This window comes from Coptis chinensis, chromosome 3, assembly GCF_015680905.1.
Source record: "Coptis chinensis isolate HL-2020 chromosome 3, ASM1568090v1, whole genome shotgun sequence".
NCBI classification, from domain to species: Eukaryota; Viridiplantae; Streptophyta; class Magnoliopsida; order Ranunculales; family Ranunculaceae; genus Coptis; species Coptis chinensis.
Window position 1 is genome coordinate 100,812,682 of NC_141458.1, and position 12,880 is coordinate 100,825,561.

Below are 12,880 nucleotides of genomic sequence, written 5' to 3' on the forward strand. Positions count from 1 at the left end.
ATAGTTGCCAACTTTAGAAACATTTTTACTGACTAATTTGTGGATCCCTAACTTACCAAAATTCCAATGGCATCAGAATCTTCATTTGCACAGTTCGTATTAAATACAAAGTTAGAAACGGTCAATTGGTGTTGGCATTTTGTTCATGGCTAGTGAGCAGCGAGTGATACAGGGGAAAAAAAATTGCTACTTATCCTATATTCCTATGTGCTGAGGAGCGAAAAGTCTCACACACATCTCCACCACATGTTTTTTTTTTTTTATCAAACTCATTAATTCTAGATTTTCTCTAAACTGTTTTTTTTGTTTAGGAAAAAGCCAAATAAAAAATAGAAAATAAAATAAAATGACTCAATTCAGCAAAAAGTTTGCCTACATTTTTCTCTTTTTTACCGCCACAAATACCCAATATTAACTGTATTATCTATTCGATTCAGCAAAGAGTTTGAAAAGTGAAAAGTGACAACGAAATTGTGATTCTTATATTTGATTATATTGAGAGAAGGAAAGTGACAAACGAACTTGTGATTCTCTATTTTTGTGATAGAAAAAAAAAATTGAAATGATTTGGGGATAAATTTGTGAATTTGTAGTTATTTTAATCAGTTGGTATAAAAATATGACTTGTGTGCTTAAGCGTTCGTATTACACTTGTACAAAACTACAACCACAAAGTCCAATAAAAATGAAGACCAGAACTTGGAGTGGCCCACTGTTTGGCCAAAATTGGGAGATTCCAACTTAAACATCCCTAAATCAGATATGAGTAATCACACAAAATTAAAAGAAATGGTGAAACCAATTATTACTTTCACAGCTTCACTTTTACCTTCCAAATTTTGTCACTTTCTTGCCAGATTCCACTCTTACTTTACACGTGTTTTTTGAGATTATCAACCATTCCACACCTCAGAACTGAAGGTCTAATCAGCAGTCCAAAGCTAGCTAGAAGATAAAAACCTCTTCTCAAAACTCTTTCTTACACAGAGTAGAGAGAGCAGAGAGTAGAGAGCAGAACCACACAACCACGAGACCTCTCTTTCTCCACATAACACAAAAGAAATAACAACACTCTTTCAAAGATATTTGAGACTACCCATTAACCAACCATGCTTGAAGAATCCATCCCTGCAGTTTGGGCTTCAATGAACAGTTGGTTCACTCCAACTCTTCTTTTTGTGTTCTTAAACCTTATGATTGGAACCATTGCTGTTGCTTCTGGTGGTTTTGGAACTCAGAAACAGAACCGAGAAAACAACAACGACAACCAACAACCCGGCCAGTTACTTAGATCTCCATCTCTTTTACAGCGCGTGAAGTCAATCAATCTATATCGTTACAAGTCCCAAGAGCTAAACCCATTTTCTTCAATCACAACAACTACACTTCAACCTTCAGAACTAGAACATACCCAACAAGTTTTAGACACTTTTAACATACCCCATGATGATAAACAGCACACTGGCCAATTCCCATATGAGAATCTTGATGAGAACCATCATCTCCCCATGGATGAAACTTATCACAATATTGAGGATCATCATGTAACAAGAACATTATCTGATACAAAACCAGCATCTGGAGATATACCAGTGAAGTTGTCTAAGAAAATGAAGAAATCTGCAAGTACAAAATCAGCTTTTGCGCATTTTGGGGAACAGGAAGTGGTTCAAGTTACTAGACCAGCTACTGTGAGAGAAGGGAAGAGTAGTACTTCGCAGAGTTTCGGAGATGATGAAGAAGTTGATGCAAAGGCAGATGATTTCATTAATAAGTTCAAGAACCAATTGAAGTTGCAGAGGTTAGATTCTATTATCAGGTACAAGGAGATGCTTGGTAGAGGTGCTGATAAGTAATTTCACTTTATCTTCAAGGGTATCTTGGGTATGTAATGTACTCTTTTAGTATTAGGTCTTTTTCTCTGGAATTTTTTGGGGGTTATGTTGTAGATCTACTACTGTTAATGGACATCAATGTACATGTCCTATTTGATATTTAATAAAAAGTACTGTTTGTTTAGCCATTAACATCTTGCAGATGAAGAGAGAAGAGAAGCTCTCAAACTGGAAACTGATATTGTGGTGGTGTCACTTGTCAGTATGCATCAATGTGATTGGTTTTCCTTCTGGCTGTGTAGTTAGATTATGTCAGAGTGAGGGAGGTGGTCGTTAATGACGAAAGTGCCCAGATATATTTATAGATATATTATTATGGTCAAGTTGATGGGCATTTAAGGCATATCAAATTTTAGCAATGTTTGATAACATCTTTTTTTGTGGCAACATTGTTTGATAACATCTTGTTTGGACTTTGGACAAAGAGTAGTGGGTGTAGATTCTAGCTTGGCCAGTGTTGCACTTGCACATGGGGTTGAATGCTTTGGGTGTAAATGGAGTTTTCAATGTCATGTGCTGTGTATGGACTATGGACCTTTAAAATACACTCTATTGGGTGTATTTTTTTGGTGACCAATTGTTTCTGGAATTCTGGTCCATGTCTTGTTAACATGTTCAGCTTGTTCTGAATAGTAAACTGATTGCTGAAATGCGTTCCTAGATTCCCTCTTCGTGTAGAGTATGGTTCAATAAATTAAATCAAGCTGGTTATATTTTCTGAGCTATTTATTCTTATTTATTCATGCAGTGGAACAATTCACTCGATCATTTACTCATATACTTTACAAAACCTATGAATTCTAGTGATTAATCTTAAGATTTAAGGGACTCTTCATTGAGGAGAGTTGATTGGTTCTAGCAATGATCAGTTGCCTATGCGGCAAGGAGATTAAAACGTTAGTTCTGGGGTTGCTTTAGGTACTCTAGAGTTCTAGCTAGTTAATGGTGGGAATTGGGAATTGCTGTTGATTCTCATCGGAAACATTTGTTCCGTTTCAGTTTAGCTAACAGTTTAAATGTTCAATGGTTTGTAACATAAAACCATTGAACTAATAGAGAAATGCGAATGTACTGTTTGTAATGCTATAAAAGTTTGAGATGTTTTACTGACGATGTGTGCTCATTTCTGAACCGGCCGCGGCCAAAAGAGAAAGGAAGAAAAGAAAAGGCAGTCCAAGTGTGTAGGCATTTAAATGTGATTCTTAATTTCTTATGCCCCATTCCAAATTTCCAATTCATTCTGTTGTCTTAACTTTTGATATGCCGTACAAACAGGGTAGGTATCTAGTTGTTGTTGCACAATCACATGATAGGACTCAGGAGAGCTTGGTAGCTTACTTTGGGGTGAAGATTACTTTATTTGCTAATTAATGGTATGTTGGTGGCTGAAGTGCATTAGTCAGGGTTAAACCAATACTTTTTCTAACTGCGACAGCTTTTACTGTGTTTTATAGACTTCAGACTAGACTTTATTAAAAAAAAAAAAGACTTCAGATTAGATGAATTATATATCAATCCAACTTTTAGAGTCCCGTTCTGTTACAGAGATTCTGCATCCGTGTTATTTAACCGTTAAAACTGTGCCGAGATGCACAACATAGGAAGAGATTAATCTCTGCCTTCATATGTTAGTTTCTTGACAAGTTAACAGAGAAAAAACGTCGTGGTGGGGGGTGTTTATGTGCTGAATTGATTCGGGTGGAATGAAAAAATGAAGCATATATATGATTTGGATCCAATAAAAGACGAGCCGCGGTCAAAGAGTAACTGATTGAGTAATCTCTGTCAATTTGATAGCTTTAATTTATCTTTTTTTACGTCATCGATTTACGTTGTGGTGGGGGGCATATGGAAAGTGTAAGTCGAGAAAGAGAGCGTCTAAGATTCTTGAACGCGAAATGATCCAACGACCACTAAGTATGGTCTTTGGCGAGCGTGATCTCGGTGGACATGATATTTTTTTGGCTCTAAATCTCTAATTAAGGCGGAAAAAAAAGAGTCGGAAAATCGGCTACTACCTTAGCAGTCGGCGTGATATATTCCGTATGCACAATCGTGTCGGTATAATCTGCAGGCTATAAGTTTCTAATATCTAGTAAAATAGTTGTCGATATACGGCGTTTTCAATGTCGGTATAAAAGTCGGCATCAACGTTGTAAAAGTCAAAAACTGTGATGATTATTGATTAATCACGACTAACGAGTTCACCAACGCTGTAAGGCCAGTAAAACCACCGACAACGCCAAACCCAAATGTCAACAAACTCAACTCTCCAAGAGTTGTGGTGTTCGGATGCAACATACCTCTACCCCTACCCGTAATCATGTAGTTTGTTTGTGACCGAAGGTGAGGGGGTGCTAATATGTTTACACGTATTCATCTTGTCGATTCAGTTTAGAGATTGGGGTTGAACAATTTTGTCAAAGGTCGACTTTGATCAACTGGACAGACATGGAAGATGATTTAGTGAATGGAAGCTCTTGGATTCTCACCAAACTACAACATGGTTCCCGAGGGAGGAGCAATAACTGGTTGCTGGTTCATGGAAACCAAGAGGCGTACTGGGATGAAGGTTAGCCCGCTTTATTAATAATAGAACTTAACAGCTAATTGCCTAAGCAGTGCCGTCCATTTCAATAGCCCTGTGCAAATTGTGAAATGTGGCCCTCTTCCATCAATACTAAATTTCTTTCTAAAACTTGTGATTCTTTAAGAATGAATTTATTAAAGGATATTTTATGTTATTTAGTTAGTTTTAAAGTTTTTTTCTTTTTTTTTTCTCTTTTTCTTTTCCACATTGATATTTTCTAAGAAGTATTTATTTATTTATTTTTTTATAATGAAATTATATAAGAATCGAGTTGGAATAATAGAACCTGATATACTTAAATGAATAAAAATGGTGGTTGATGAGAATATATAAGGAAAATTTTTTTGGAAAAGAATTATTTCACAAAGGATACCGATAAAAACCCAAAACCGAAAATTTCACAATAAGCGGTCGATTATCTCATATTCTCTTTTTTTCATTAATTATGTTCATAAAAAGAAAATAGTTAGATATAATAGATGAGGAGAACTTTTCAATGATTAGATCTCTCTCTCTTCCTAATTAATAACGTTTTTTATTTTGGAAAATCACTCCAATTAATTTTGAGTTGTCCTCAATTACTTAAATACAAAAAAGAATTAGTAAAAAAAACCCCTCATTCACCTTATGACTATCTAGTATCCTCTCATTCTCAATAATTTCTTTCTTTACAATTGTGGATTTGTATTAATTTTCACTTCGATCAATCTCAATTACTTATTCATCTAAATTTTGATTATTTTTCAAGTAAGTTAGAGATTAAAATCAATTTTTCCTTTTCTTAAATATTATTTCAATAACTCAATTTAATTCCAAAGTAATCTAGTCTAATATTATTCACCTAACTTGATTTCTTGAAACGACATGATTGTTTTCCTAATGCATTCATAGCTTATAGAATTTTGTTGATTGTTCCCATTATTGTCGCGTATGCAGAAAGTTTTTAAAATTAAAACTATTGAAATCATACATTAGATCGACTATGTCACAAGAAAGTCTAAATGGGCTAGCGTTAATATCTATTGAAAATGAATTTTTAAATAAAATTAACTTTAAAAACTTCATTGATGATTTTGCAACAAAAAATGCGAGAAAGAAAATATTTCGATGATCCAATTTGTGTTGATGGAAGACTGGAAGAATGCCACATTTCACCGTTTGCACAGGGCCATTGAAAACTCAGGGACGGCCCTGGGTCTACTTGATGAGAGAAGAAGTGATCGTTGTGTCTTTATTGTTTTTTTTTTTGAAATTTTTGTGGGTAAGGCATACCCAAATGCATTAAAATTAAACTCTAGTATAAACATAACCAACATCTTGTTGTAATATAGCACTTAGTCTTTCATCCATTGGTCCTATTATACCAAACTCCTTCCTCTCACATTATGATTTATTGCAATATGATCAGCTGCTCTATTTCCTTCTCTGAGTATGTGTTGTACTGATGCAGAGATAAATGACATTTTATATGCTCTAATGACACACAAGAGGTTCTGGCAGTACCATGACATTGGCTCTTCCTCATTGATTATACTCACAGCTCTTTGTGTCTTTATTGCTAATTGAGCTAAGAGAGCCGTTCAAGCTATTATTGCTTCTAGTCTTTGAGACTTTGGCCGAAAAAAAAATGTAGTCATTGAGATACTAACTATTATAAACTATGAACTTATTTTTATCAAAAAAAAAAAAAAAACAAGAACTATAAAGTTATGGAGGCCTTATCTCATTTATTTGTTCTTCTGACATAGTGGTCTAGTGGGTCACATAATGGGTCCCCGATTTCTATTGTCTAGACTAAAATTGTTCACTTTGTTTTGGGTAGCTTCAAAATATTAGGTATTTGGCGATAAAACTAAATATATTTTGGGCCTACATATTGTGGACCCTTGTGCCGTCGCCCACAATGCACCTTGTCAGGGTCGGGCCTGCGCCTAAGAATCGCCTCAAAGAGTGACCCCATGCAAAGATAAAATTTTTAACCAAAGTAGAAAACCGTTTAGGTGAGTTGAGTTTAAGACTTAAGCAAAGCTGCTTATAAGTTGATTTAAACAAATTTTTGTTGGTATAAAGCATGATGGAAAAAAAACTCTGCGCAATTGCAAGTAAGAGCTAAAACTGGATAAGAGCATCATGTGATAAGCAGATCAGAACCAAAACTTTCAAAACTTTTATAGATCAGGGAGTGCCTCTCAAGGACAAAAATGTTGAAAAAGTAACTCTCAATACCATTTTTTAATCACTCACAAGGATTGAGTAGATGAAAAGTCAAATATACTCTTGACGCGAAATAAAAAATAGTTTGGATAGATGAAATATCAAGTATATCCCTGATGTGAAATAGTAAATGGCCCGACCCAACCGAAACGACCCGGTATATATAGTACTACGTCACGATGATAAATTATTCTAAGCATGTGATGTACCATGCTTATTTAAATTGCCTTGGCTTCTTTCAATTGCTTACATTTTTTTTTTTGGCATATACCTTTGGATTATCACGGTGTGCTATTTATATTCTAAACAAAATAGTGCTGTATGTGTTCAAAATGAATTTTGATGTTTTAACTTAACTTAATTGATATAATCTTTATAGGAATATTTATTCGAATCCTTAGTTTCATCTATTACTTTCATCCATTATAATCTAATTGCATCTAGCTCAGCATGGACCACTCCATTTATCACTTCCAAAATCTTCATGTCTCTTAATGAATGACTTGACTTGTGCATAGAGTTCAATCACTAATGTGACCAAGGAAGTAATTGAATTTTGAGTTTTTCGTTTTCTAAGGTTCTTGATTTTATTTCCTTACAGTAGTAGGCATAGTACAAAATATTAAGATATGGGGTATTTATCGATATTCAATTTTTTGATATGTATCGTGGATATATCCTCTATTTGGAGATATTTGTTTTGTTTCACATGCAAATATCGTAAATATATTCAAAATATCGATAAATATTGTGGATATTTCTTGATATATCATAATACATTATTTATATGTATTTGAAATATAATGGTAAATATTAAATAAAATTGTTACATACAAAAAATATTGCAAAATATCCCAAAATATCTCCAAATATCGCAAATATCATCGAAATATTACCGATATTTGCAGTCGTATATATCTCTAAACATATCGTGATATTTATATATCTTTATCTAAAAACTCGATAGATATTGAAAAATATTGTGATATATCACGATAATTTGTACTATGGTAGTAGGAACTAATTAGTAGATATTCCAATTTGGTCGACTCAAAATATAGAATTCATTAAGTATTTGCTTCCTTTCTTAAATCCATGTATTTTCTAGATTTGGTACAACTACTGATAAATATATTAATTTTAGATTTGGTGTCTTAATTTTGCTAATAATTTGTTTCCTGATTTTAGGTTAGAGTTTGTTATTGTCTAAAATTCCTATTAAGTACACATATCCTGAGACACAAAATTTAATCTCAACCATTTAGTAACTTTCTCCATATTAAATTTTGACCACTACTTTTGTATTTAAATTCTTGAGATCAATCTTCTCTAGCTGTTATGTTAGATTGATGAACAATGATTGTTAATACCTATTTGTGCAGTGGTATGAACAATCATTGTTCATAGTTCATACTTCAACATAATATATGATAAGTAAGAACACCCCATTGAAGTATGAACATTGAACAATCATTGTTCACACCTATTTTGGGGTATGAACAATCACTGTTCACACATTAAACATGAGCTATAAACAATCAATGTTCATATGAACATTGATTGTTTGTCACACCCCGAATTTCGACAAAATCGGAAAAACAATATTTGTTTCCGACTCTTCGATTTTCAAGGTGTGATGCACTCTCCACTTCCAAAAACCCATCATCTATTTAATTACTCTAATAATTTGAAACCAATAAATTTTTTAAATAAACAAAAGTCCTCTTCATTATCAAAAACTTGCAAATATGATTAAATTACAAAATTTCTTTCAACACTCTTTAATTATAATTACAACTGAAAATACAAAACAACATTGTCTCAACTAAAAATCTATTGTACCTCAAGGGAAAAACAAAACATATCCTGAAGGCGACGGTAACGCAAACCACAAGTAGCAACCAACCTTCTTCAACACTAATCCTGTCAAGACTTATCAACTATGTTCATTTAATGAACACACCTGATAAGCAAACATGCAAATCGGGTCAGCATTATAAACAATGCTGGTGTGAGTAGCCATAAAATACAAAATATACTTATACAAATATATACACAATCCATAAGGCAGTTAGTTCCTCTGTCGATGGCGCCTTAACTTCCAACGACTAATACAATATCCTTAAGTACAATAATTAAGGCATGTAGTTTCTCCACTGAGGCGCCTTAGTTTCCAATTCAATAATAGTAAGGCATTTAGTTTATCTACTGAGGCGTCTTAGTTTCAAACCGTACTAAGTCAATTGTATCTAAAAATAACATAACGAAACTAAAACGTACTCTATACTTACACTGGTATAGGCCAAATTACAGAGTGGGTCACACCTGCATAACTAATCAATTCAACCCACCTTTCTGTAGAACATTGTGACTGCAACATAACTTACAATAAATAATTTATTTTCAATTTAAAGTACACTTTGATATATCATCACAATTATTGTTTATAGTTTCTTCAAGTGTCTCTAGAATCACGTCGTCTCTATGTCTTACTTAGTTTCTTTGGTTGCCACAATCGCTACACAACGCCGAACATGTATATCCACATGCCCTCCTTCACATAATGAACCACTCCGTGCGTAGTTATCCTAAGCGGGATATCGCATACCAAGTAACCCCCACACGAACGCTATTATGTGAGTACTGCCACTATTCAGCATAAAATATCGCGCGTCTCTTTTTAATTTTGTGAACGGAATAATCAAGCCACTATTCGGCTACGCCAGAAGGGCCATTTAGATTCACTGAAACGCCAAAAGGGCGAATCATATCACATACGCCCATCACAAGGGCCAAATCACATGAGTTGTGGTAGCTAGGTTATAGGATTTTCGTTACGTAATTTATTCAAGTGTCATACATTTATATCTCATAATTATTTCACTATATCACGTGCATGCCAATTAATTATTGCACTAAACCACCATCCCGTGGGAAATATCCACAAATATTATACTACCTCATAGTAGTATCTCACCGATATAATAATGAAGCGTTTATATCAATTTCTTAAAGATATTGCATTTAATAGATATCCTAACATATGATATCATTTAACATAACAACAATTTCAACATACCACATAACGTCACAATAGTTCCAAACGTACCGCATAACATTTTTATAATGTTTTAGGAATATTATGTCTCATAACATTCCAATCTCGTCACGTGTCAAAAATACACAACATCAACGTCAAATCTTTCTTAGATAATGACTAACCAATTATGCAGGCTTCCACACCATTTTAGCATTTGATTTGTCCATGCAATTTACAACATAAAACGTAGCACAATTAAACAGTCAAAAGTCTACAATCAAAGCCCAAAACCAAAACCCAAAAGTCTAATTTGGATCTATATTAAGAGATATGGACCGGCCCAAAACCAAATTGGAAATTGGCCCAAAGAAAACACTAGTTAGTTTTGGCCCAAGCCAACTAAACAAAACTAAAACTGAAACTGAAATTGGCCCAAAACACAAATGGGTTCGGCCCAAAGAATTAAACTAAAACCGGCCCCAAAAACTTAAATTAAAACCGGCCCAAAAACTTAAACTAAACTGGCCCAAACAAAACAATCTACGTTCCGGCCCAAACAAAATAAAATCCATTGGCTTTGGCCCAAGCCCAACAAGCTAACATGTTTAGTGAAACTAGAATGCGTCCGGGAGCACCAGATCGCATTCTCTTTCTTCTCCCTCCAACGAATCCCTCCACCACCGGATCGACCACCACAAGTTCCAATCGCCACCCCTCCAAACATAACCGAAAATAACCAAATTCAAAACCCCTACAACTTTAATACAAACAAAAACCTCAAATCATTAAATCAATCATCTTCATCCAAACTAGATCTGGATTCGCGCCACCATTAACGCCGGATTCAAAGCTTCAATCCACCCTACTGTCTAGCCTACAATCACCACCAAACAATTGGGTTTTGATCCCCATCAACAACCAAAACTTTAGGGTATACTCAAAACCCAAAAACCCTCACTGCTTTCCAATGGCATTCGACGCCATTTCCAAGCTCTTTTCCAAGCTTCAACAGCCTCGACATTACCCAAACATCAAACCAACAATCTTCCCATACCACCAACAGTTTACCCCATCCATAACACAATACAACTGTTCAAAACCATATATCAACACAACAACATAACGGTTCCAGAATAAACATACAGGACATGACTATGTTTGGGGCTCGCGCCACCATTACCGATCTCTTCCGAGTTCCAACAGTTCAATTAAGAGTTTCAATGTTTCAATGATTAAGCACTAAAAATATTAACATCTAACCAGTTCAACAATTCACAAAATGAGAGAAAAATAAAGACAGAGAAAAATAGATAAAAACTGAGCGGAAGAAAAACTATGTACATATAGCTTTTTCTTCCTACCCGTAGATTCGGTGAAAACAGAAAAACTATAACTACTCACCTGTATCGTGAAAAAGAAATATAGAAGAAAACTACGCGAGAACCAATCCTAAGCTAGCTCACACAATCCGCCATTCTTCTTCGTTTTACTTTGTGTGTGTTGTTTTTGTTTGTTTTTAAGAAAAACCTTCTCCTTTTTTTTCTTTCTTTCTCCGGAGACCATTCTAAAGAATTTACCTGCCATATATTTGGCTTGACTTATCTAGAAACTTCCGATTTTACTAAATATCCCTATTCATAACAATGGAAATATTATTTTCTATTAACAGTAGTATATCTATCATGTTTCTTATATTAATATCTTGCTTCCTTTTTATTTGAAAACTTTCCAATTATTAAAAAATCTCTACAAAAATTCAAAATTCAAAATACTTGTTTTCCCTCTTTTCTATTTTCTATCAAAAAGTCAAGCCCACATTCACTAGCCTGTTGACCAAGAAATAAATATTAAATTTCGAAATGTTAAATATTGTTACGAAATAATGTCAAAATAATTTGGGGTCTTACATTGTTCATACCTCAACATGAGTTGAACAATCACTGTTGTGTTTATACTTCAACAACACATGATGAGCTATGCACAATCACTGTTCATGCATCAACATGAGTTATGAACAATCATTGTTCATATCTTAACATAAGATATGATCAATAAGAATACCTATTTGGGGTATGAACAATCACTGTTCATACTTCAAACATGAGCTATGAACAATCACAACAAGAAAAAAAGCTTTATATCACTGTTAAAAACAGTGACAAAATAAAAATTGTGACAAAAAGTATTTTGTCACTGTTTTTTTTTTCCAAAACAGTGACGGAGTGGGGGTAATTTATTTTTTTTTCCAAAACCGTCACAAATATTTGTTCCAAACTAGCCTCTCTCAGCCATAAAAAACGGTAAACTACTAAAAAACTGTCACAAAAAAACGTATATTTTGTGATAGTTCTGGCAAAACCGTGATAAATGTTATAATTTAAAAAAAAAAAAAATCTTATATATATTTGAAAACAGACATTTCACATTGAATAGGACCTGCAACAAATATACACATAAAATATAATCCATTAAAATTCAAACAACATTCATAAATGCTTACTCCATTGAACATTCCAGTAGCAAAAATAGACATAAAACTTAGATAATCAATATGTACTTAATAATATACAAATGAATGGATTAAGAAAGAATTGTGACCAAGTCACATTCCATCAAACACTCGTGATTAGTCTTCATCATACTTCGGAAGACACTCTTAGTGACACTGAACAAACTAAGAGCTTTGACATCTATCCAAGGTGGAAGTCTTCTTGCTGGCCAGAAAGTTTCTTGATGATCTGCAAAAGTTAAAAATATAAGAAATAAAAAATAAAAACTAAGGAACTAAAAGATCAAAATAAGGCTTGGGCAGCTACCATTGTTGATCCCATCTGTCCTAACCTGAAATTTTAATAAGAATACATCCAAACTAAATATAAAACCTCATACCTCAGTCGTAAACCCAACTACTAAAAGATATATTGGTTCGTAGAACCAGCTATTTAACCATCTCGACTAATGCCAGTTAAGTCAAGTAATCAATCTTCGAATAAGAAGAAAACTATAAATATACAAACAATATCCAAAAGACCCTAATACACGACTTATACAATGCAACTAACATACATACATCTTCACGTTACCAAAACAACCTCAACAAAACCATATAACCCTACATATTCCAAATACACCCATAAACGA

General features: G+C 33.9%; 2 protein-coding genes across 3 annotated transcripts in view; both read left to right on the plus strand.

Annotated features, from left to right (window-relative positions):
* Nucleotides 1-767: 767 nt before the first annotated feature.
* Nucleotides 768-2,023, plus strand: LOC147512171 (bromodomain protein (DUF761)). The gene has a single exon (XM_086595148.1). The coding sequence runs from the start codon at nucleotides 1,110-1,112 to the stop codon at nucleotides 1,854-1,856; it is 747 nt and encodes a 248-aa protein (XP_086451274.1). The 5' UTR covers nucleotides 768-1,109; the 3' UTR covers nucleotides 1,857-2,023.
* A 2,188-nt stretch (nucleotides 2,024-4,211) lies between these two features.
* Nucleotides 4,212-12,880, plus strand: part of LOC147512172 (uncharacterized) — a 40,367-nt gene continuing 31,698 nt past the window's right edge. The window contains exons 1-2 of one of the 2 annotated variants that reach the window (XR_015214772.1): nucleotides 4,328-4,467; nucleotides 5,936-6,074. Coding sequence is in view for 1 of the 2 variants with exons in the window: in XM_086595152.1 (XP_086451278.1) it covers nucleotides 4,347-4,467 (121 nt within the window). In the remaining variant the exon portion in view is untranslated. Of the gene's footprint in view, nucleotides 4,468-5,935; nucleotides 6,075-12,880 lie in introns of those variants that run through there. The other variant, XM_086595152.1, reaches the window with a different exon arrangement.